The 26,635-nt window shown below is 40.7% G+C and overlaps 1 protein-coding gene across 1 annotated transcript in view; it reads right to left on the reverse strand.

Moving 5' to 3' along the window:
* Window positions 1–2,634: 2,634 nt before the first annotated feature.
* Window positions 2,635–26,635, reverse strand: part of VAT1L (vesicle amine transport 1 like) — a 1,074,333-nt gene continuing 1,050,332 nt past the window's right edge. Inside the window, exon 9 of the mRNA XM_086945100.1 lies at window positions 2,635–3,424. Coding sequence (XP_086801226.1) covers window positions 3,326–3,424 — 99 coding nt within the window. The 3' untranslated portion in view covers window positions 2,635–3,325. The remainder of the gene's footprint in view (window positions 3,425–26,635) is intronic.

Raw genomic sequence — 26,635 nt, forward strand, 5'->3', positions numbered from 1 at the left:
GATACAACATTTTATATAGAGGTGTTCCATTCCACTTTTTCCCTGGAAATGTGCGCAATGCTCAGGAATTATGGCCTACTATGTATAGATGATATAAGTAATTTTGTCAAAAAAATTTAAAAAATTTAATCTGACCAAACCATGTTATGCTTAGGAATGATTTAACTTGAGCTTGATTAAGTGAGTGCTTCAGTCTACATTGGTGTGAAATGGAATGTTACTTTCTTTGTTAGTTGTGCATATGTGACTATGATGCACATTTAGATAAATGTAAAATATTGTGACATAAAGTTTACAAGATTATAAGCCAAGGGGTGCTCATATATCTGGTATTGTAATACATGCCGGACATATTTAAAATCAGGTGGCATTACCTCATCCATGACCAGTGTGCTCTAGTGATGAGGACTTTTTAAGGTGACATGTGACACACCTGTTGTGTGATCATTGTAGGGATGAGACTGTGGATTTTTACCAGTTACTGTTCTCAAGGAAACTGCACCGTCTCCGGTAAAGTAATCTCAGAGTTAAAGCAGTACATTTTGCGGGCGCAGCTTGAAGCCATGTGATTATGCACTAGTTGATAATGGCAACTGTCTAGCTCCTATGACTTTCCTGTCATTGTTAGTAGATGGAATGAAGATTCCTTAAAACAAATGGAGAAGGAGACATGAAATGGATGTTGTTCTTGGCACTTCTCTACAAACAAGTATAAACAACCAGCCACATATAGTAGTTGATTGCTCTTAGCTACCAGCTTCGGAGGTAAACGTACTTCACAATTGTGTGTTTAGCCATAAGTATTACATCTCTTACAGTAGAAACTTGTGATCAATTAAAAAGAGTAATGCACAATCACTAAAGAATACTCCTGTCAGTACTTAAGAGACTAATATAAACAAATGACTGCTTTCTTTCGAGAAACTCAAGAGAAGGAAACTTAACAAATGTTGGAAAATTATTTACCTTCTGAATTATGTGAACAATAACATTAGTCATTTGGACATTAATTGGGCTCTGTGTACATTGACCTTCAAAATAATTCTGAGATAGAGATATATATGAAAGAACGTGGTGAGTTACATGCTAGAACCTATACTTCCCAATCAGAAGATCACTGATTCCCTCAAGAAAACAACACAAGATCCATAGATCCATGAAGGATTACCAGAAGAGGAAAACGTGCATGTTTTCAGCGAAATGTCTCTATCTCGTTTATAACAAGAACTTGAAAACATATAGCAAAAACGTAGGGCAAATGCACAGCTGATTGGCAGTCATTTACATCACCTAACAAAGGAGGTGCAAAAAAAAAGTGGGGAAGATCCTTAGATCTTTTCAGTTTTATGCAATCATTTGTAAAACAGAAGGTCAGGCAACCCCATCTAGATTAAAGGGAGGTAGTGAGAGCCACATGAAAGGGTGAATTCGCTGATTTTGAGATCAAATAGCAGAGGTAAGAATGGTGCACAACTATTTAGTGAGGGATACCTTGACCTAAATTCTAGCGTAAAGAAAAGTGACACTCAGGCAGAGACACAAACATGCTGACTCATGCACTGAAAGACATGCAAACAAACGCACACAGATGTCGATTGGCACAGACATGCAAAAACATAACTATGGTATATGCACACTGAAACAAGCACACAGAGATATACACACAAACATACATGTGCATGCCCTTGGAAATGAGCTCGTGACCTACCAAGTGTGTCAGGTTTTGAGAAAACCCAACACTTACGTTACTAATACCCACTGAATTTCATTGCATGTACATTTGCCTCACGCATGGTAATTTTAAATGCCCTGTGAAGTTACATGTGTCTTACTTGTTAGTGAATATGCGAATCTAGCACTAGCATGTGCACACAAACATAAGCACACACACATGTACTCACATACATTAACACTAGGATGCATATTCAGGACTTGGACACGTGGAACAGAGTTCTCTCCTATAGAAAATAAGACATATATGCTTGCATCCTTCAAAGAAGCGGCTGGAGTAAAATTTGATACAGAAAGTATGAAGTGAAGAAAAATAATTTGAGTGCCTGCTTAGCAATTTCCTCAATGTGGAAACACCGCTTGCATATCATTACTTTCTATGAAGTACAGGACACTTGTGAATTGTTTTGGGCAGTAACGAGTTCACTTTGCTGTTTAGTTAGCTCGTATGAGCTACAAAAAAAAAAAACAGCATGTTCTACTGAAGAGTAACCAGCCCGCCAAACTGTGAATTTTGGCACCTCTTCTCCAAGGGGAATCTTAGGTGTTCTGCAAATTCTTTTCTTACCTGTTTTTACTCTCCTAAAGTTTGCTTTATTAGATTATGGTTGCCTCAAAATACAGGGTAGGAAGTCAGCTGCTATAATCTGCAATTTATAAATTCTTTTGTAAAAGCAGAAATGCATCAGAAAGCTTCATATTCTTAATTAGCAAGGGTGTTTCGATGAAAAAGGAAAATCATGTGTAATAGGTTCCCCAGAAAACACATAGATGTATTTGAATATCGTTTCTTGGAGAGAAGGTAAAGTAAGGCATCACTTGAAGGTGCAGGTAGCAGTGAGAAAATTCACTCAAAACCACTGTGCAAAATTATGCCTCATTCATTTCGCAGATATCACTTGTAAGAACAAGTAGGCACGGTGATATCATTCACCAGCATTTATTTCCCTAGATCTTTGCAGACAGTGCTTGCACGCTCTTTCAGAACCAGTTCATCCTTGAAATGAAAATGAGGTAATTTAAAAGAAATAAGACCATGAAGTTCAATTGATTAAATACTGGTATTTTGGCATACTAATTGTACCCTCCATGTGTCAATTGAACATTGTTTGTTTAAAAGAAATGCAAGAACACAGCACTATTTTCCGAACTAATTCCAACAGCCCAAAATACAATGTTCATTTCCTACAGAGAGTCAGTACACGGACAAAGAATTTGGCAAGAATTGTACTACCATCTGACAAATGGCATAAATAAGAGGAATATGCTGAAAGTAAGTGAAGGAATCCATGTACAGTCTAAACTATAGAAAATTGGAAAGAAGCAAATCCAGGGAAAGGGAACAAGTAAACAAATGACGGATTCAGGTTCTGGGGTCCAGTTGACACAGACAGGATTTCATAATACTGCACTGAAAGGGGAATGGCACTTGAGAATCATAGACAACAACGGTCAACAGTTCACAGCTCAGCTGACTGCAGACAAATACAACACACACTGTACTACAGCATTTGATCACTGATGCACAGACGAGGTCCCTCAGTCTTGATCCAGCCTTCGTGGCCAAATTTCCCACGCTCCAGCCTAGTGGCTGCTATTGGATGAATGGCATGCGCTCCTTGTTCTCGGTGTCCCCTTCGTGGTCTTCCTCTTCCTCGCCTGCTTCACTAGTTTCTGTGCTGTCATTGGCCATCTGCAGGCAAAACAGATAGCAAGCATTGTAAATCAAACTGTTGTATTCTGCCTAAATATACATTTTAATGGATACTACTCAGTCAATATCAACTCAGGAGACACGTCTCATCACAGTCAAAACAGGGGAAAAGTACACTACCTACAAAGATCAAAGGGTTCTAATAAAGAACTAGAGTGTTAACCTAGTTAACAGAATGCATCATCTTCTATGGTAGACATGCTGATGGAGAAGCAATCTTTAGAAACCTTTACTTTCCTATGGGTGAGGTGAATAAGAAAAAGATGATGGGTGTCATCTTCGCTGCTAAGAAATTTCTAAATAAAGGACACCCAAAAAATATTACTTACATGTATCTTATTTATTTGAAATGTTCCCAATCTATGACAAGTGTTTTAACTTTGAAATGCGTGGCAACTTTTACTGTGTTTCAAAATAATTTTCAAATTGTTGAGATAAACACATATGGTAAGAATTGTAGTGTTAAGAAATTGATTATTTAGTGTTTGTTGTATTAAACAGTATTTTCCTTTGCTGGTCTCAACCAACTACAAGAAGTAAAGTGTTAGTATGTAAACTTGTAACCATGTAATTTAAATATTTTTAAGCCAGTTGCATCTTTAGTAGTTAACCCTACGTGGCTCAAATCGGGAATCTGATTTTTAGCGCCAAGAAGCCTTTTTGAGTTACAGTTTGCACTTATAAATATTAATAATAATAATTGTAACATGTGAAAGCGCAGTATTTATTCCTCACATCTTAGTAGTTGTTTGCATGGCCGACATTGTATTGCGTACTGGGAAACAGTACCACAGAATGGGCTAAACTGCAAATAAAAGTTGTACAAAGAGCACTTTAACAAGCACAAGGTACTACAAGAGGAGCAAGAGAAAGTATGCGGGCTGTTCTTTAAGCTTACAAACTAGTAGAATTATTTTGACGAGTGGTGGAGCTCAATTTCACCTTTCCGTTTTATGTCTGTTATTTCCATGCTATAGCCATGCAGCAAAGAGATGTGTTGCATTATTAAATAAACCAAGAATGTTGTTATTCTAAGAATGGGGTATAATTCATTAACTTTGAATGTAGTATTTCAAGCAACAATATTTAGAAGGTTTTTCTTAATTTCTTTACATTTTTCTCAAAGTAAAACGAATCAGGGCACTTTCATTTAAAGAGGCACAGAAGAAATGGATTAACTAGTCTCTCTAAAAAATATACTTCCACGTATTAAATGGAATACTAAAAGGGATTCTTTCACTACAAAATTCTATCATTTGGAAATACATTGTGGGGTATTCTTAGACAGTATTCTTTGACACAGAGATGGATAGTTGGAAGAAACAGATGTGAAAGTGGATACTGGATCTAGATCTGCTAAAAATATGTTATGCCAGTAATGATTTTTACATGTACTTCCCCTCAAAAGTTTAAGTGAGATGAAGAAAGGAGGGCAGAGTCTCCATAAGGGGAGTGGCCAGGGAAACATAAATAACAATATTTTCCACAAAGAATCTACTCTGTCATCAAAGGTTTGCCTTAAAACATCCAAATTAAAATTCTGTGTTTCAAACAGCATGCCACCTGGCCAGTAATTTAGTGCCCCTCTGAGTTTTCTGTTATCGCATCCAGTCATCTAAAACAATGATAGGCATACAACTAAAGCTAGTATGACCTCAGATCAGATCAGAATAAACTTTATTCGGTTAAAAAAAACATAATAGAATGCTCAATATAAAAGCATAATTACCGTGCATCACAATATTTGATCCACATAAAGAATGTTCAGTATAAAAACAGTATTTGATCCAATTATTATTATTATTATTTTTTTTTATTGAGAATTTAAGCGGTATCAAAAGAGGATACAAGTAAATATACAATAATTAATGCAGCACAGTTCATAGAAAAGATCATATCAGTACATAAATACAATTTGATATTATTACAAAAAGCGGAATGGAGGACCAAAATAGACATAAATATATCAATATATAAATATGTATCATAAAAATAGAAATATGATCATCATTGCACATAAGTGCATAACCACTTAGAATTTTACCAACAATTAATAGGTTATGTCAAAACAGATTTATATATAACAATCTAACCCGGCTGATTAAAAATTAAAGTACTCTGCCCTCCCTCCATACTTTCAACGGGGCCCACATTTTGTATCCAAAATCCCGCAATTTCCTACCTTGATGTAAATAAAGCATAGATTTTATATTATGGATAGCAAGAAGCCTGGCCAGCCACATTGAAAAGGTTGGGGTAGAGGGGTCCTTCCATGCAGGTGAAAGCAGGATCCGTAAGACGGCCACAACCAGAAAAATAAATGCCTCAGTTTCTCTGCTACTACTAAGACCCAGCTTACTGTCAATCCCAAGGATCATCACTGTTGGGGATAGACTGATCTTCAAGCCTAGCAGCCCCTCTAGGAATTTCTCGATCTCGGTTTTAATTGTAGTTTTTCACAAAAAAAGAACATATGTAACAGATCAGCTGAGCCTTGCTGACATCTCGGGCAATTACTATCCGTCCTCATACCCCAGTCGTAAAACTTAGAAGGAGTATAATATAAATTGAAAAGAGTTTTAAAATGCTGAGCCTTCAGATTGGAGGACCTAGGCACCTGCTTATCCAGAAATAGGGCTTTATCGAGATCTACATCTGGATCTTCCAATTTAGCTGCCCATGCTGCCTTATGTTTCTCCAGATCATCTGGCAACTTTTCAATTAACTCCTGATAGATAACCCTAATCCTATCTCCGCCCTTCAATAGATATTCAAGTATGAAACTACGAGCGCAAAAAGCAGCAGCCGATACATCAGCTTTGAGCGTTCGCGAGATCTGAAGATACTTAAAGCTGTGGCCGGTGGGCAGATCGTATTTCTGCTGAATGGCATCACGAGTCATAATCTTGCCGTTAAATATTACATCCCCCACTGTCTGGATACCAATTGTTCCCATATTTTCCAAGCCCCGTCTGCACTCAGGTTCGGGAAGAACCCTGATTTCCACAAAGGTGTATGTATGTTAATTCTAGGAATCTGTAAGAATTTTTGTAGTATTTTCCAAAGATCCCAGGCGCCAAGAGGAACCTTAAGCCTGGTTTTCTTGAAAAACCTACGCCCAGTTTTTCTTAGTAGTGCACCTACGGCTTCCTTCCCCATTAAGAGCTCGTATATTGAAGGGAGGGTATATAAATCAGAGGTCGGGTCCAGGGTGTGTCTCTCCCTAAATGCAGATTCTAATAAAACAGACATCTGGGTCAATAGACAGGCCCAATGATAAAATCTTATATTTGGAACTCCCAAACCACCTTGTTCCTGGGGGAGAGTCATGTATTTAGCTGCCCTCCTTGTCCTGCCATATTGCCACAGGAAGCTATTGAAAATAGACTCAGTCTTTTTTAACACCCCCTCCTCGATTAAATAAGGGATGGATCTATATAAATAAAGAAGTTTGGGCAGCATGGTCATTTTTAGAACATTTGTCCTACCTATAAGGGATAAATGTAACGCATCATATGCTTTAAATCTGTCTCAGACAGAGTATTTGATCCAATTAAATGACCATCTGTCAATACACAATATAGAATCATCATCAAAGTATTAAGAAATTGTTAAGATGACATGTCCACACAAAAAATCCCTGTCATATCAAAACACCATATTAAAAATGGCATATAAATGCCCATCACATTTTAAGTAGTTCTAAAATGTCATTGGACCCAACTAACCCAACCATAGCAAGGATATAAAGTGCATTATGTGAAAATGACTAAGGGAGTGAGGAGAGAGCTCATCTTATCACAATCTTCCCTGTGCCACACCATCACAATAAATCTTGTGCAAATATATGCATTTAAAATCATCCGATTGCCCAATGGTCAAGTTAGAAAGTGCATAGTGCTAAAGTTGCTGGGGGAATGAGGAGAAAGCTTATCTTATCACAGTCTTCAAAGTTCCATCACAACATGTCTTAGTCAAATATATGGATTTATGATAATCAAGTAGTACAAATTCGCCAGCACAACTCGACATAGTGATACTATTTCCCCACGAAGGTCCTCAATATCACAGCTGCAGTGATGAATTTGTAGATGAAGAAACAGATATGTTCTGTTTGTAAAAGCCGTAAGAACAACAGGACAGGTCTGCACTCCTCATATTGACAGATCTTAATAGCGGAATTAAAAAACAATTCCTGGGAGCATTGTTTAGGTTACAGAAATAGAACGAGTGCTACATAGATTGTACTGGGCACAAATCACAGGGACACAATTCAAGGGTAGTGTCAGAGTAAGCAAGGTGCAGTATGAGACTAAAAATTAGGCTATGTCAAAAGTGAACCTCACCAGATAAAATATTTTGGAGTGAAACTGAAGATATGGCTCCTAGGTGTTCCGTAGCTACTAGAGGAAGATAACCAGAGACCCTCTTCTTTCCCATCACTAAGGGTTCTCTACAACTTTTACATATGGCTAAGTAATCCTGTTTTAACTGTCATTTGGGAACAATGAAGATGTTCGGCGGGTTGTCAAAGCAATAAGCTCTCCCTAACAGGACAAGTTGTTCGTTAATTTAATTCAGCAATAAGATGTAGTGTGCATGGTCAGGGACCAACAATCAATTTTAATTTCTTGTTTGAGTAAAGTTTAATGTTTTGTTTAAATTGAGTGCCACAGCACGAGTGGGGCTAGTTTGATACAGTCTTCTAGACTGCATATACCTAGCTCTGTGTGGCAAATAAATATGGGTAGGCTGTTAGGTACAGTTAAAAGCCTTTCAAGAACACATTTTCTTTGACCTGGAATTCTGAGGAGTCACAGTAACCTCAGATCCCAGCAGAACACGTCACATTAGATCAGCAACACGGCTCATAGATGTTAATCATCGCATCCATATGTTTGGCGCCAGCTTCCCCATAAATCTTATGAGGGCATCAGTGGTTTGGTCGAACTGGGATTTTCTGACCTTTATTAGGTGCAGCCATGTGCCTTTGCAGTCAAATAGATTACCTAGATAGAGAAGGTTGGGACATCAGACTGCTTTTTATCATTAATGTAAAGTGGCTTGAGCATATATTACCAAATACCATCACATTTGATTTTGCAGACGTTGCCCTTAGACCTGCTTCATTCATAAATAATGCAAATTTATTAACTTAGGGGCATATATACAACAAAAGGCATTACATTATTGCCGCTTTTATCGGCTGGAAACTGCTGATAAAGCAGCGATAATGGGCTTGATAATATGCTCTATTAAATTCCAATCAAAGCTCATGTTAAATGTCTTCACATCTAACATGGACTTCGATTGGAATTCATGGAGCATATTATCAAGCCCATTACCGCTTCTTTATCGGCAGTTTCCTGCCAATAAAAGCGGCGATAATGTAACGCCCTTTGTTGAAAATATGCCCCTTATTTTCTTTGCCACAGCTTGCTAGCAGAATCAAATAAATAAGTATAATAATTTGTTGTGAATTGTTGGGATTGACAAATGTTTCCATTATTGTTTTTTATGTTACTCACTACCCACCTGCCTGTCCATGCTGAAGAATGCTTACTGTACTGGGTTTATGGCACAGACGTTTGTTTTGTGCACTGCTTTCCTTTAAGTTCATCAGGATTGTCTCAGTGGGGAAAATGATCTGAAATGGCACCAGACCACCAATAGAAGTCCGATATGTTGGGATAATCACCTTAGTTTTAATGCCCAGGTTCAAACAGTAGCAGCATCCTGCTTTGCAAAGATCAAGACTATTAACCGGCTTATTAACTATCTGCCGGTGGACTGCCGTAAGACTGTCGTCCAAGCATTGATAACATTGATAACATCTCATCTCGACTACGCCAACGCACTTTATCTTGGTATCACAGCAGGCCTATGTCATAAAGTACAGACGGTCCAAAATGCTGCCGCCCGCTGGTGGAGAGAATTCCTGCCAGACATCACATCTCCCCACACCTCCGTAAACTGCATTGGCTACCCATAGCTAAGAGATGTGTATTCAAGGCCATGACTTTGGCTTTTCGTGCTTCCAAGGGCAATGGTTCGGCCCATTTGAAAAGCACTCTGCGGCCGTATGCCAATACCAGGACATTGCGCTCTAACTCCCTACTTCTCCTAGCAACTCCCAGATTCAAACGAACTCGTGCTGGAGGGAAAACATTCGAGGTTTGCGCCACTCAGTGTTGGAACAAGCTTCCGGTCGCCCTACGTGCCTGCCAAACAGAATCGGCATTCCAAAAGTCTCTGAAGACCCACCTCTTTTCCATTTAATGTTCTCTTCTGTTCCTACGCCCCCTGTTCCCAGATTTATCAGTGCCGGGACGCCCCGTTGGGGCAGCTGTGCGCTTTATAAAATACACAAAAATAAATAAAATAAAAATAAAAATGGCTCCATAATGTTGTGCCTGAAAGGAGCTGGCTCTGTCTTGGTGCTGTGGTGCCATTTGTTAGCCTGCCTGGAACTGAAAAATGCGGAAGCAAATCCTCTTCCAGCAATAGTCAAAACATACTTCACATATTAGTACCATCCAAAGGGACACTGGATGATTTTAATCACATTTTGCACCTAAACCATCAATGGAGCTCAAAGAAAAGATCACTGTCTTTGGCTGGTGGATAATCTAACTAGCAGCAGATTTCTCACAATTCCTCCTATTCCTTATAAGATTAAGAACAAGCATTGGCATAGCAATAGGTCTCGCCTTTGGGACCTTTATAAGTGTTTAGCCATGCAACAGTTGATGTTGTTGCACCAAGGATAATGTGCTGCATAATTAAATACTTACTAGGTCCCAAAAGCGCGACCTATTGGCCATGCCAATGCTTTTTTAAATATTGGTACAAGGATGGACTCATACCATGTCGCAACAAAGCCAGCAGAACTACAGGCATTGAACACTTATGTCAGCAATGGGCCCCATGACGCAATATTGGCTTTAAAAATGTCAACAGGGACACCATCCGGCCCTGCTGCCTTCCCTCCCGAACTTGTAGCGATGGCCAGATTTACCTCACTTAACTCAAAAAAGAGTGCTTTTCCGTGATCCCTAGATAATCTACCATGCTCCACCTCAGCAACTATATTATCATATGGCCCTGGAGAGGAGATAACTCATCATACAGAGAGGAGAAGTGCTCTATCCATCTATGTTCTGGAATTGCCACCTCAAAAGTGGCTGTCCCCTTAGCTATAAGGAAAGGTGCATTAACTGCCTTCCAGGAGGCACTGGAATATTTAGCAATAGATGCTTCACGTAGGGCTATCAATGCCTCTGCTCTTAACCTATCTCTTCTGCCTTTTAAGGCACACTTGTACTCTTTCCGTGCCTCTCTGATCTTATCCCTGTCTTTTTCTTCCATGTGTATGGCATGCTTAAGCTTTCTGTAGGCCCTAGTACAATTTGGGTCGAACCATCCCTTTTTCCTTCTGGTTTTTTCCTACTATTTACACTGACAGTAAGTGCTCACTTAATGTGGTCTGTGATATCATTAAAACTGCCAACAATTTCTTTAGATGTGGTGTTTTTATCCAAACATGCCATAATCTTATCATAACAATTCATTACAACATCAACCATAAAATCTTTAGGTTCCACTTTATTCCAGCTTAAAGTGAAACCATTTTGCCTGAATAGAGAAATATTCTCCAAAATGGGATTGGGGCTATTAGCCCTGCCTATTTCTTGTCTAAATAGCGAGATACCCACATTTTCCCTGGATAGAGAAATATTCTCCAAAATGGGATTGGGGCTATTTGCCCTGCTTGTTTCTTGTCTAAATAGCGAGATATCCACACTCTGTGCAAAATGATCACTTAGTGCAATCTGGTGCTTACAAAAGTCATTGATAATTGAAAAATACCGATTTGAAACCAGGATAAAATCTATTATAGAAAAAATTACACAACCAATAAAAGTAGGACCAAAGGGGACGGGGGGACTGCTTAAAGTGTTGGCAAATACCAGATCAAATTGAAACACTATTTCATTTAAACTTTCACCATACCTTGTATGTGGAAAATGAGGAAAAGAAGTCTCCATATCATATGTAATTTCACAATTCCCGGTATCCGAATGTTGACAGAGAGCAGTATTAAAATCCCCCCCAGATAATAATCAAATCTTTACTCCCTACTTCCTGCAAATTTTGCAAGTGACAGCGTATGGCCCTCACAATCCCTTCTAATGAATCGTGGGGAACATTATTATAATAATTCACTATAATTACTGTGCAGCTTGTGTCTACCACTAAACTAATATTCTGATGAAAACAATCCTCGAACACCATGTCAATTTTTCCAAAATTAACTAGATTCGAGACATAGGTGCACAGCCCCCCTTTTGCGCTACCATGTTTGGAAGCTATAGCAGGTGCATGTAGGGTTGTATAACCATTATTATGTATTGGCTCTACCACCCACATTTCCTGCTGAATAATGAGATCAAATTGCTGGATAAACTCATTCCACAATACATTTTTGGATTTTAAACCAGCTACATTCAAAAACATAAAATTACATCTACCATTTCCTCTAACAACTGTATTAAAATCCAGACTTTCCTCTTTACTTAGCGTGAGGGTGTTGTCCTCCATTGAAGTGGATAGTATTGCCACATCATTAGTAGCTGTGATGTTTCCCTTACAAGTAGTCTCTGCCAAGTCAGTGTATAATATAACAGAATGTACTGCAATTTCATGTGGGCCAGATGAATCTATTCTCCCCGTTACAAACTCAACCTTACAAATCATTGACACTTCTTACCTACTACTTATTCGAGAAGTTGAAACGTCAATGGGTTTCTTAAATACATTATTCGTATACTTTGCTCCATTGTTGTCCGACCCCTTCTGTCAATCCACTTCTTCCAAACTAGGTAGTACACTAAAACGATTATAAGTGGGTATGCCATATCCTATACTGTGATTTATCAATGGGACCACCCGACTCTGAACTCCATAGTCAAAATTACCGTGTTTATAAAAATATCCTAGTGGGACAATGTTACTCTATTCTGCCGAAATTGGACTACTGCCCACCCGACTCAGGATTGACTGGATTAAGTATGGGGTCTTAAAATTTAATGTCACACAATCACCGACCAGGTCCTTACGGCCCCTTCCTATCCAGCTCACCCTTCTTGCCATTTTAAACTCGGTAAATTGTCTAAATAGTCTATCAGTTAAATCAGTCCTAGCCCTAAGCCAAGAGAGCGATTTATTTCTCAAACTTTCACATGACTCCACCATCCCCTTTCGCAACCTAGGGACATTAGCTAGTACCACTGTGTAGGGGGTCGCCTCAGGAGGTAAATCTATGTATGTCACTTATTTTTCCAACTCCGGCCCCTCCATTCCTCTAAGTTTTTTCGTCACCTTGGGCCCCTTTGACTGATTTAATATGCTTCCACTGTGGGCAATTTGCTTGGAACAAATCCCCGCATTTCCATTTCCAATTGTCGATTACATACTTGGAATAAAAATGTTTGAGTCAGTACTGGGATTTAAATGAGTATTCGCTCTTTGAGCGCACTGTGTGACATTGGGCTCGGATAGAAACTCACAACTTTTATGACATTTGGATTAAACATCTTCTATTGCCCCCAATCTTCCGCTCATTTTATCTAGAGTATCCCTAAAGTAAATATCAAGAGCTTCCAATTTGTTTCTCACTTTTACGACTTCATTCTGTGTGTGGGAATCTGAACTAGCTAGCACCTTTTCCCACCCACACATTTTATTCAATGCAGGAGTCCTACCCTTCTTTGGTACTTTTGTTTGTTTTAAATTTGTTGTTACCGGACCCTTTACACTGATTTCTCTCTTCTGCTTTGGTAGATTATCTGGGTTTCTGGGTTGCTTTGAGGGCGGTTGGGGGTCACTCCCCGAATCACTATCTATGACAGGATCTAAGATATTCACGACACATCCATTCCTACCATCTAATCCATCTGAACAACTACGCCTTCCCACTTGATGATCATATATCACTTTATCATTATCACTAACGGGTACAGTGGGACCCTCTACAATATTTATTTTATCTGCGTTCATGGTCTCTTCTACAGTTAAAATTTGCTTTTCTATTGCACCCATTGCACCTGTCAGGTAATTTAATAAAGACCGGCAGGGACTTTCCCCTATTTTACTCTAGTCCTTCTTTTGATGTTTTTCTCTACCTCATACTGACCCTATTACACACTTCACAAATTGATAGGATTAATAATATATACTTGCTTACTATTACAAAACTAAATCCTGGGTTCAGTCACACACGCAATAAAATCTAACAATATTTCAGAGAGTCCCACATTGTTACATGTACGTAGATTGTCAATCAGTTATCTTAGTATTCAATTGGACTAGCACAGGTATAAATGCACACAAAATCCCTTTATCAGTTTGTCAATCCATACGTAGAAATCGGGAGCACAGTACCTTCGGACAATAATATCACGACAAACAGCCAAGAGCCGTGGCCCAGCCAGCATCTTCCGGTCCATGACGGACATGAAGGACGGGCCCGCCCTTGGCCCGCGTGCGCCCCACGCTGCAGGAGTTCTCATGTTGCTTTATGCGCCTGCTTGGCACGAAGATTGTGCGCGGCTCCTGCCGCAAGTTTGCTATGCCCCCTGGGACTTGTGGTCCAGTGGCTGTCCGAGATGACTGTGGCAAGGGCGGGAAAGAACAACGGTGGCTGCGGTTGCAGCGTAGCAGAGGTGGTGGCAAATGTCCAAGTGACTGGGCGTCCCGCGCCGGGGGAGCCCTGACGGTGCTTTATGCACCTACTTGGCACAAAGATGGTGCGCGGCTCTTGCCGCGAGTACGCTATGCCCCCTGGGACTTGTAGTCCAGTGGTGGTTCGCGATGACTGTGGCAAGTGCGGGAAAGAAAAACGGTGGCAGCGGTTGCAGCGTAGCAGAGGTGGTGGCAAATGTCCAAGTGACCGGGAGTCCCGCACCGAGGGAGCCCTGACGGTGCTTTATGCACCTGCTTAGCAGAAAGATGGTGCGCAGCTCCTGCCGCGAGTATGCTCTACCCCCTGGGACTTGTAGTTCAATGGTGGTTCGCGATGACTGTGGCAAGTGCGGGAAAGAACACCGGTGTCTGCTGTGGCAGCATAGCAGAGGTGGTGGCAAATGTCCAAGTGACCGGGAGTCCCACGCCGATGGAGCCCTGACGGTGCTTTATGCACCTGCTTGGCACAAAGATCGTGCGCGGCTCCTGCCGCGAGTACGCTATGCCCCCTGGGACTTGTAGTCCAATGGCGATCCGCGATGACTGTGGCAAGTGCGGGAAAGAACAACGGTGGCTGTGGTTGCAGCGTAGCAGAGGTGGTGGCAAAAGTCCAAGTGACCGGGAGTCCCGCGCCGAGGGAGCCCTGACGGTGCTTTATGCACCTGCTTGGCACAAAGATGGTGCGCGTCTCCTGCCGCGAGTATGCTATGCCCCCTGGGACATGTAGTCAAGTGGTGGTTCGCGATGACTGTGGCAACTGCGGGAAAGAACAACGGTGTCTGCGGTGGCAGCGTAGCAGAGGTGGCGGCAAATGTCCAAGTGACCGGGCGTCAGCACAGTCATTGCACTCTTTATTTTTTAATGTACTTCCTTTCATCTCCTCAACTTAACCAGCACCCTGCACACAACCCACACACTAACTCACTTGTAGGTACAGCGTTTTCTTTTCTTTTGGTGCTGTCAATATTTTTACAGTTAAGTACCTCCTCAACACACCTATTCATCGAATCACAAATGGCACATATATGGAAATCCCTCTGCATGCTCTACCTACAGGCCAAGGTTTGGATGTGTATATAATCTGAACATCTTTATGGCCCTCTGACAGGCACGATGTGAAAATCTCACTGCTTTCAACTTTAACTCAGACCTTTCGACTACCCACAGACAACCTGAGCTCCACCAGACACTCACAGGTGAGTCTGTTCAAAATACTCTCTAAACCAGAGATATATCTTGCATCAAATAAATATCTGGAAAAAGAAAATACTTTTGGAGTATCTAAGGAGAAGTAAAGCATTTGAAATAAAAAAAGGACTGCATCAATGAGATTGGATTACCTTAAGCGTTTTTAGAGTCATTTTTCAGTGTTTTGCATGTTAAATTTAAAGACATGAACAAAGGGTCAAAAAGTGACCAGCTTCAAAGTCAGTTTTAATTATTGCCAGGTCTAAGACCCAATACCACCCACCTACTTAAAGCCTTCCTTCCACTCACATTTTTGTAAAGTTGAGGTTGGGAGGGAAATGTTACCCTGCATGCCTTGGGCCACTGCATACCTCTGCAATGAGAAACCTTATTGAATGTTTTTTGTTTAGTATGTTGAATTTTTTAATGGTGCTATTATAATATTGAAGAACTATTGATGAACAAAATATCAACAAAGTAAGCATATACATCTATGTATACATTTAGTATTTTCAACTCCACATCAACGTACCTGGCTGCCATGCCCTGCAGCCAACACCATGCCATACACAGTAAAAACTACTCTGAGTTGGGGAGTTCTGTAAATATATTTTTAAAAACCTAGAAATTCACTGGAAAAAACAAAGGTTATGGCAATGTTATAGCTACGTATGTTAATAAGATTTAATTTTATATTAATAAAATTCACTGAGAAATCCAAACTTTAAAGATTTTTTTCCAGCTTGTTTTTAGTACGATTTTGCACAATATGGTACATTACATGCCATTCCGCATGATAACTGCAGGACATGTAGCATATCACATCTTTAAAGTTATATTTCAGTTGGGTACAAAGGGCCTTATGTACAAATTTTCAGAATGCAGCACTCATATAAAAAGGAAAGACAAGAAGAAATAAACATATTTTTCCTCGTTATGCATGCCTAATGGAGGTGTACAGTTTTGTCGCATTCTCAGGTTTACAGATCCTGGTAAATAATGGAATGCACCATAGCCCATGGGTGTTGCATGGGAAGACCCTCTGCAATGCCCATGGAACACCTCTCTGACGCAGTGTAAGGCAATGCAGCAAATTGTGCTATGTTGCCTTACACCATATCTACGAGGCCAAGAAAAGCCATGCAAAGTGACTTTGCGTGGCCTCGTACATATGAGTCTGTGCTCTGTGCCTCCAGAGCACCATGAATAGTGATGAACTTGTGGCGCAAGAGGCTTAAAAATAAGCCCCAAAAGTTTTAGCTTACGTTAAAATCAAAACCTAAAATTTCACAGAAAAAAATAAAAGGTTACATTGAGATTTTGAAACATTGGTTACAAAGATATGGTTGAATTACTCATTTATTATGAAACAATATTTTCATTATTAGGATTATTGTAACTTGAATGTAGTTTTAACTGATGTAATTTTGTATGTTGAAATTGGTGGGGATTAAAATTTCATTATATTGGGGTGTTTTTTTGAGATGTCTAGAAAGGAGTTGTCTTTATATATGATCGTTTTGTTTCTTATGTACTGTATTGTATTGCGGCCCTGTAGAAGTTCACAGTGGTGAACAAAAATCATTAACTGTGGGAGTATCAATTTGAGTTTGAATTTTAAGAATACATAAAATTGTTTGAAATATAAAATAAGAAAGAAATGGACCAGCCTGCAACCTCATTAGCAAATCACCCTTGCAATCCGTCAACATACTGACAGATTAACGCCGCCGCGGTGCTGGGGTTCTAAAGAGTGGGCGGGGCTCCGTCGGCCGTTGGCCGATGGCAGCACTAGGGAGGTAGTGCTCCTGTCGGCCAAAGGCCGACAGCAGCACACAAGGGGTTAAACCCCTTATCAATGTACTGTATTAGAAAACAACTATGGATAACTGCATCATTGATGTTAGTATAATGCATGGATGTTTTATGAAATGTTATTTATTAATTAGTCTTAAACGATGAACTTTGTTGCTGTAACTTTTGTTCCTTTTTTATGAGAAATTGTAAAGGTTTTTATTGATCGGACAATAAACTATTACTTACTTACTTACTGCAACCTGATTGGACTTTTGCAGTTTTTGAGTGCACCATTATTTTTGTGAAATTGCATTCCTGAGGTCCTTTGAAATGGACCAGACTCAACAGTGTGGATGATATGAAACAGATGGTCCCTGTCCATTTCTTCAGCCATCCTTCCACAAGGGTCTCTAAGGTCCACTTCGCTTTCTTGCTGATGCTAGTGAAACACAATCGGGCCTGACATGTCTTGAAGGAATTCACATGAAGTGAGAAATTGCCTCAATTCTGTCCAAGAGCTGGACATACTGCATTCATAATTTTGGTCTGCAAATTGAGCATACTTATAGGTAGGCTTCCCTGTCTTCAGTTTCTATTCTATTTTTGGTAAATTCAGGTGTTTTATTTGCAGTGTTTTCATGTTTTCAATGCCTTAACAAACTGTAATTATCACTGGTTATACATATTTTACGCCATTGAAAACAACAGAAACTGTGTTTTTCCTGTGTTTATGTTATGTTTTGCTTTAATAATTTCTTGCTTTCTGCACTGATAGTGCATGTGTATGGACAGTGTGCCTACAGGGTATATGAGGTCCAAGTACATTTTTACAAATCAAATTATTGTAGTATACTATACAATACTTCTTAAGATTGCCATGTAAACATTTGTCTGTGAAAAGGCCTTCTCAACATTGGCACTTGAGACAGGCAACGCCAAAACTGCCAATACACAATTTGCTATCTCTGGCCACTGACATAGCTTTTCATCCCAATACTGGTGCACCTGAAGAATGTGATTGTCTGGGACAGGTTCTGCAACATATCTGTTGAACTGGGAGCATATGCCCTCAGTTATTGAAGTTGTCAAAAATTATGCAGTACTTTTCAAAGTCCAGAGAAAATTCCTCCTTATGGAAGGGATCTAGGGGCATATTACCAAGTAATAGCGATAATTATCGCCATTGCTTGGTTAGAGACAAATATTTACCGCTGAGCTGCGGCAATTTTTATCGCAGATAAACCTTGGTATTACCAAGGTTTATCGCAAATGCGATAAAAATCGGCCGCAATGCAGGAACATCGCTGAAAAGTCTGTGATATTCATGCATTACCGAGCTAATGCTCTTAGCCATGTTATCCACCTCCCATTGGATAACATAGCTAAGAACTGCTTAGGGCAGGTATTAGCTTTTGGAGATATTCGCGCTTAGCGCGAATATCTCCAAAAGTTGGTAATAGGAGATAGCGATGTTAGCGACTGTTTCCAGTCGCTAACATCTTGGCACGCCCACTTTGCAAGTCATTAGTGATAAATATCACTGACATGCAAAGTGGAGACCAAGATGGTCGCTATCTCCTATTAGCTGTCGCTAACTGGTGTTAGCGACAGCTAGGTAATAGGGAGATAATTTTATCTCCGCTTTCTTGGCTTTTAAAGCCAAAAAAGCGGAGATAAACCCCCTTGATAATATGCCCCCTAGAACTTAGACAGAGTACCTCAGTGAGGCTTCATTGACTTCAAATGCCATGGTTGGTGAAAGGCCATTTCTATTCATCATTGCAAGCCATTTCTCATGCAATGTAAAATGCAATTTCCAGAATTGCTCCTCAACATTTCTTTGCTTGGCTCAGACAGCGTCTGCAGGGAGGGGTAGAGCTGGGGCATGGGAGGGGGAGGGGGAGGAAGAATGCTATGTGCACTCTCTAAGTGGGCATGTGTATCTGGGAAGCCTTGTCAGGCCAACAAAATAGACATGCACAATTAGGTTTCTCTAACCTGGCTGTATTGAACAGCTGGCTTAGAGAAACAGCATAGACTCCCTGTGCCTGAGCGAGCATCTTTTCAGCCCACTCAGTACAATCCTTCCGTGGCTCTTATAGCGTGAGAGCAGCGCGGGTATTGGACAGGGAGTCTGACACAGACCCAGTGCCTGTGGTGACAAGGAAGAGGAAAGACCGGGCACCGGCACGGTACATGGATGACAACTCAAGAAAGTTAACCTTTCTTTTCTTTTATTATTAAACTACCCCCACATTCCCCCTGCCGTGCTCCCCATCCCCCACCCCATCACCTTTTGTATGTGGCAACTGTCATTGCACTTCCTGCATTTCACTGCTACCTGATTATTTATGGGCTCCCATGCTCCTTTTTCTGTGCCCTTATCCCTAGGGGGAAGAGGAGAGGCCCAAAACAACTTTGTTTCTTGCAGTTCACACACGCAATAGATTTTTTCACTCCCCAGAGGCACAAGTATGATCCTTACTTTGCTCCAGCTAACACTTCTGAAAAAGAGAGGCATCAGATTTGAGGCCAGCAAGGCACAATCAATTTCTGCTGCTATATAAAGGACAGACAGGCTTGCCTTCCAATTTATCAGCCCTTCACTGGCACTAACGGTCCAGAGCTGGAAGAAACTTGTAAAATCAACAAAAGGACATTGTTGAATGTAAACATCACTAGAACAGCAACTAATGCCAAACGTATGCTGTAAGAAAGTGAATTATTAATTGGGGTGGATGGAAATGCAGCACAAGTGATAAAGTCACTAACATGTTAGGTCCAGTCAAAGGTTTAAGTAATTTAAACCTCAGCTAAACCCCTAGTAGTTGTGGCACAGAGCAGATAGGCTTATCGTTATAAATGTGTAAGGCAATTAGAATTGCCAAAACGGTGACAAAGTGATAAAAATAACACAATAAAAATTTTGAAAAATAGGATAGAATGTAATAAAGAAGAAGATACCAGAACATGAAACATGAAATAAGGGGGACCAGAAGTTTAAGGAAACAAAGCACCAAAAAGAAGTAAATGCCAGGGTTAGCATATGGTGGTGGCAGATGGGCACTCAGGCATTAAGCGAGGCGTTAGAGTATGCATCAGATACACCAACCAGGATCATCCTGGTCGGAGATTTTTGCTTGGAACTTAGCCTCTGAAATGAAAGTTGAAATTGTCCAGCAGGGCAAAGCTGCAGGCTATATCTGAGGAAGTCTTCTCGAAGTTGGATAGCCATTGGACAATGTCCACCTGAAACCAATGGTTTTGTTAGGAACAGCTCAGAGCTGGAACATTCAAATTTCATGCACAGGGACGTTCTTGCGTCAGTTGGATACTTTTGCCCCAGTCAAGATTTCTCCGTTTGGTCTTAGGGACTGATTTAGAACTCTGCTGATGGGTTTCTCTGTCACAAACGTGACAGATATCCCGTCTGTCGAATTATAAATCCCATTACATCCTATAGGATTTATATATCTGCAGATGGAATGTCTGCCACCGTTGTGATGGACAAACCTGTCCATCGAGTTCTTGATCAGGCCCTAAGACTCTTTCTCAGAGCTAAGAATCCTACAGTGGGACAAGGTGGCAGGCATTTTGCTACTGAGTTTTAAAAGGCATGACATCTTCTTGAGAAGGGCCCTCTGAAACAGAATTGCCACTGAGGAAAACCTCAAATGGTAGAAACCTTTTTCTTCAGCCTAGCAAAATCGCACCATGGGCAGATTGGCTTTGATGTTTAGTACCAGTCATCTGGAGGTCTGGAAGTTCCAAACTTTTCCAAATCCCAGCTTTTCAGAGTTGTTAGGAAATGTCCTGCGACACAGATAATATAAGAGTCCCAGGACCTAAATAACAGCATTTGTGGGTTCAAGACTCACTCCAGCAAAGACCATCAGCAGGGTCCAGTCCAGGTCTAGCTGTTACTGATCTGCTGGGCACCTCAGATAAAAGGCCTTGCAGTTTGTTGTGTCCATGTAGCCGCACAGGCTATCAGTCTACTGACCATTTGAGTCCCCTTCTCTTTCCTGTGTACAAGTGGAAGCAGGTCCAGCCCTTAGGTCTCATCACAAGTCTCAAGCAGCAGGTGCAGTCCTTCTTCTGTGATCCCACAGGTCCAGAGACTCTTCTGAAGAGGGTGCCTTGGGTTACCACTTGTATTCCTGTAACTAGATAGTGGGTGGGGGTGACTTCTGCCTCCTCCCTAATTAATGGGGTAAATGTTCCCAGGGGCAACCCATCCCACCTTTGCAGCAGTTTCTGTTTTCACTAATTTAAATAATCCCACAGTGCACCAAAAATGGTGGAACTCTTCGTCATTTGCAATGAGCCTCTGTGCCCACCCAGAGGTGGAGGTGAAAAAAGAGCAGTCCTCTCCTCTGTGGTCACTTGAAACCGGGTCTGGGTGTAGCTCCCCTCCCGCTGGGGTTGGTGCCAGTCTAGATGGGAGAACAAAAGGTTGCAGTCTATAAGTTTCTCCTAATATTTACTTCCTAAAGGGCAGGTGTAAAAAATTGGGTTAGTGATTGAGGGGGTGGAAGCTCAACTCAGGTAACAACTACAATTCTTGTTAGGGTGAACCACAAAAAGTCACTAAATCAACCGGTGTTTAACCCTCAGGTAGCCTGGCACAAAAGCTGTCAGGCTTAACTTGGAGGCAATGTGTAAAGTATTTCTGCAGCACACAAACAGTATTAAATTAAAAACCAACATAAGAAAATCCTGAACCAATTTAGAACTCTATAGAGTACATGTTAATTAAACAAATGATACCAGAACAATAATAATCCAATCATTAGAACCAGATATATGTGATTTTAAAGTTGTATGTAGGTATAGCGCATAAAAGCACAAAGTGCCACTCACAGTCGTCTGGTTGTGCTAGACCAGGGAAAGTCGCAGGTTTAGTTGACTGCTTTGGAGCACAGGCCGGATACAGAGAGCAGATTAAACCTCCTGAAAACTAAGCCTTCACAAAGTCCACTGCAAAGAATCAACTTCGAGGTGGTGTAAGCCAGGAGGAGCAGGGAGGGCCCCGTGGCTGGTCATCACTGTAGCACAAAGAGCAGGCCTGGCGTAGTGGATGATTGTTGCTGTAGTGGGAAGATCTGGTTGAGCGTCTCAGATGGTCTTTGTTGGAACTTAGCGTTGGCGGTCACTGCAGGTTGTCACTGCTGTAATATGAATTGTTGATCTCGCGTTGCTGGTTGTTGCTGGCTATCGCTGAAGCATGATGAGCAGCCCTGGCGTTGCAGATAGTTGTCACTGTAGCACAGAGATCCAGTCGGGTATTGGGGATGTGTATTGATGAAACTTCATGTTGGTGGTCATCATGGGCTGTTGTTGCTATAGCGCGAAGTAAAGATCTTGCATTGCAGTATGTTAGATGGACAGGTGCATGGAAGCCTCTGGAGCTTGTTATTTCCCTGTACCCCAGACACGAAACAGCCAACTGACCCTTGGAACCACTCAGAAAAGCCTTGGATGAAGGAAGCAGGTGCAGTCTCCATTCTTAGAGAGCAGGGCAGTCCTCAAGCAGCAGAGAATCACTAAGGGGGTCAAGGCAGTCATCATGCCAGAAGACAGTTCCATGATAGCAGCAGGGTAGTCCTCTGGGGAGCAAGGAAGGTGTAGTATATTGAATTATACCTTCCCTGTTATGTGATGCTCAGCATAGAGACTGTAGTCTAGAATGTTTGTATTAGAATGTTAGTGAGGGAGTTTAGACAGTTGCTGAAGGGCTGAGCATGTTACAAGCTGCTCCTGGTGGGGTTTGTACTTTTATACCTATTTACTGAATAAACAACTTGGAAACTACTTCTTCTGGATTCCACTCGTTTATCCTCCATACTACATTTGGTACCAGAAGTGGGGTAAGCTTCCCCGTGAATTTCAAAGACTTTAAAAAGGAGAAAAACGAAACGGAACGATAATTTAAAAGATAAGAATTTATTTAGATAAAAAGACTTCTTATTAAGCATTCAAACTTACTGGCACAAGAACCTCACCAGTGACGACCAGCGATCGCCTTCTACTTCCAAGTGCCAGGACCTGTTTGATTTATTTCTGCCTTTGACTGCTGCTGACTGACCCGTGAGTGTGACACGTTTTTTACAGTGTACACATCGGTTGGTCACACTGAAACCACTTCATGGATTTAAAGCCGATTTTAATTGAAAATATCTGTGAGCAGTTTTACTTGTGAACTATGTGACCTGTCATTGTTCGTCACTCTGCACTGCGGATCTGTCAGTTGCATCGTATAACAGCCGCTTTTCCTGCTCATCAAAATAAACAAACTTTCATTTTCAAATTACCGGCAGCCTGGCAACATTTTGCTTAACTCTCTAAGTGAGCAAAAGAGATCGTTTTGCTTTCTTCCCGTTTTGACATTTTGACAAAGGACTTTCTCTGTCTCATGTGTGGAGGCGCTTTTCAGTCAAATCTGCAGTCACCTCAACGGCACGTTTAATGTGAGCATTTTCTCAATTTTAATGTACACTTTACTATATTTACATTATTAAGTCTTGAGCATATAAATACTGCTCGTGCTCTTACCGTTACGGATTTGAATCTTTCAAAATCAGCGCGAGGCATCTTCTAGCATCAAGCCTTCCTGTCTTCTCACTATGACGACGTTCTACAGCGTCACTACAGTCCAGTTATTTGAGGAGCATTGTACAGCCATGAGCCACCCGGTTTAACGTGAGAGGCGTGCCTCCATTTTTAATGTGTATTATTTCTTCACTTCAATGATTTCTCTGCAAGCTACGCTTTGTACCAATTGCTATGTTTTTTTTGGAAAGTTTTGTGAAGTCGATCTTCTTTCACTCATTGTTGTGACATCTTTTGATTCATCGACTCGTTTCAGGGACTTTGGAACGTATTTACCAACTGCAGGTACTGTTTCCTTTGTAACCGGTTGACATCATACACTGGACGCTTCGTTTTGTTTTAAAATGAATTTCAGCGTTTTCATCAAAGGACTCTTTATTTTCAGCTGTTTATTACAGTTCTCCAACAGCGATGGGCACGCTTTTCTTTACATTTGTCTATCACAGTTCAGTTTTTTCAATGATAAGCACATTTTACAGACCTTGCTGTCCTTCTCTGTGCCTATATTTTCATTTTGCTCAAGAACCTCGCATTGGTGTGTTGAATCTTTTGCAAGTACTTAATAATTTATTTCTTAGGTGCTTCGAATTTGGATGACCCCTTGCATAAAATGCATTATAATGTGTCTCCTCGGCATGTTTAACTTTTAATTTACTATGCTATTAGCGCCATCTAATGGTTATTTTATTGGTTTGCACATCCATAGGAATTATTAGTGACTGTCCTATTATTCTTTATGCAGGTGTATCAATCCTTAAAGTCATGTTTATTCTCACATGTTTTAAGTGCCGTATTTAAATGAATGGATGAATATTCATATTTTTATTATATATCAGGAGGTGTTTTGCTGTCCTTAGTTCCCAACATGTTTTGAGGAATGTTTCAATGTGGTCATTATCCACATCCATGTGGTCTTTCTCCACATGTATTCACTGGTTTTATTACTACCTATTTTGAGAGTAACTTTAATGTTTTGTGTGGTCGTTCTCCACACCAAGTGGTCTTTCTCCACTTCGCAGTGTTAACTGTTCTATGTGGTTTTTCCACATCTAAGTGGTCTTTCTCCACTTCACAGTTTGCTATTCTACGTGGTCTTTTCTCCACTTCACAGTTTGCTATTCTACGTGCTCTTTTCTCCACTTCACAGTTTTACTGTTTTATGTAGTCATTCTACATGTTTATGTGGTCTTGCTCCACATCTATTTCTGTTCCTTGTGGGTTTTCCTCGCATTTATGTGGACGTCTGTGTACATATTACTTCATACTCTCATGTTGTTCACTGTGTCGTGTGCCTCTATGCACATCTCACTCTCCAATTTATTTTGGTGTATATTCTCTATTTTCGTTTTTTGAGCACGTGAGCACATTCGGACGTTCGTTGTTCTAATGTGGGTTTCCCACATTCGTGTGGACATTTGTTTTCACATCTGTTCACAGTCGCATGTTGTACACTCTGTGCATTCTCTTATCAAAATCTTAGTATCTATTTTATTGTTTTTCTTTTCTTTCTGTGCTTTTTACACTATTCGTGTTAGCCTGGCCAGTTTTCATGGACTGTGTATTCAGTTTTTGTTGTTGAAGAAAGGGAGTGTGTGTATACTCTTTTGTGTGTGATAGTTGATGCAAGGCTGTTTTGTCTTTTGTGTCTTCTGTCTGCCCTGTTGTGATATTTTCTCTATTGTCATTCTTTTATTTTTATGTTTCTCTATCAGTCTCTTGATGCTTTCTCTTGTTTCTTATTTTCATCTCTTGTTTCTAATTTTCGTTGTTCTTTACCTAGCATTGTTTCTCTTTTCAATTTATAGGAGGGAGATGTTGTAGTATGTTGAATTATACCTTCCCTGTTATGTGATGCTCAGCATAAAGACTGTAGTCTAGAATGTTTGTATTAGAATGTTAGTGAGGGAGTTTAGACAGTTGCTGAAGGTCTGAGCATGTTACAAGCTGCTCCTGGTGGGGTTTGTACTTTTATACCTATTTACTGAATAAACAACTTGGAAACTACTTCTTCTGGATTCCACTCGTTTATCCTCCATACTACAGAAGGCCTCAAGTAGCAGAGCAGTCATTCCTATATGCCCTACAGGTACAGGAGTGTTCTGCAGAGTTGTTCTGAAATTCCAAAATGTATCCCTGGTGCTACCCTTTCATGTGAGGGGCTTTGCTATAGTATCCCACATCTAGTTCTGGAATGTTCTTTTCATCCCCAGATAAGGCTCCCCGCAGTCTTGGGAGACAAAAGACTAATGTCGGATTCCTTTGTGAGTGCTGGAAGCAAGGGCATTTGAAGTGTATAGTGTGGCACGGAACAGCTACACCCCCTGCAATCATGGCAGGATGGCCCATTCTGCCTACACTAGGGTCCCTTTGTCTCACTCTCTGGGAGCAATACACAAACCCCAACAGAAGAGTCATTCACAATCACGTGACCCAAGACACTGGTAGCAGACACTAAATTTGTACCAACCTTAGGAGTTGCTTATATGTATTAAAATATGACAGTGTTGGCCTGCAAAAGGTTTATTTAGCCATGTTGACTTGGCAACTTAAATATGTGGTACAGGCTGCAATGGCGGGCCTGAGATATGTTTTAAAGTGTTACTTTAGTGGGGGCACAATGAGTGCTGTGGGCACACGAGGAGCATTTAATGTACAGGCCCTGGGTACATTTAGTACAACTTTACATGAGTCTTACAAGTAAATTAAATGTGCAGGTCAATTTTAACATGTTTAAGAGAGAGAGCACAAGCACTTGTTTAGCAGTGGTAAAGTGCAGAGCGTCCTAATGCCTATTACAAGTTAATGAAGTTTCTGGGCTCTTCCTGCCAAGGGAAGAAAACACCTCCCCAC

This window comes from Lissotriton vulgaris, chromosome 12 (genome assembly GCF_964263255.1).
Source record: "Lissotriton vulgaris chromosome 12, aLisVul1.2, whole genome shotgun sequence".
NCBI classification, from domain to species: domain Eukaryota; kingdom Metazoa; phylum Chordata; class Amphibia; order Caudata; family Salamandridae; genus Lissotriton; species Lissotriton vulgaris.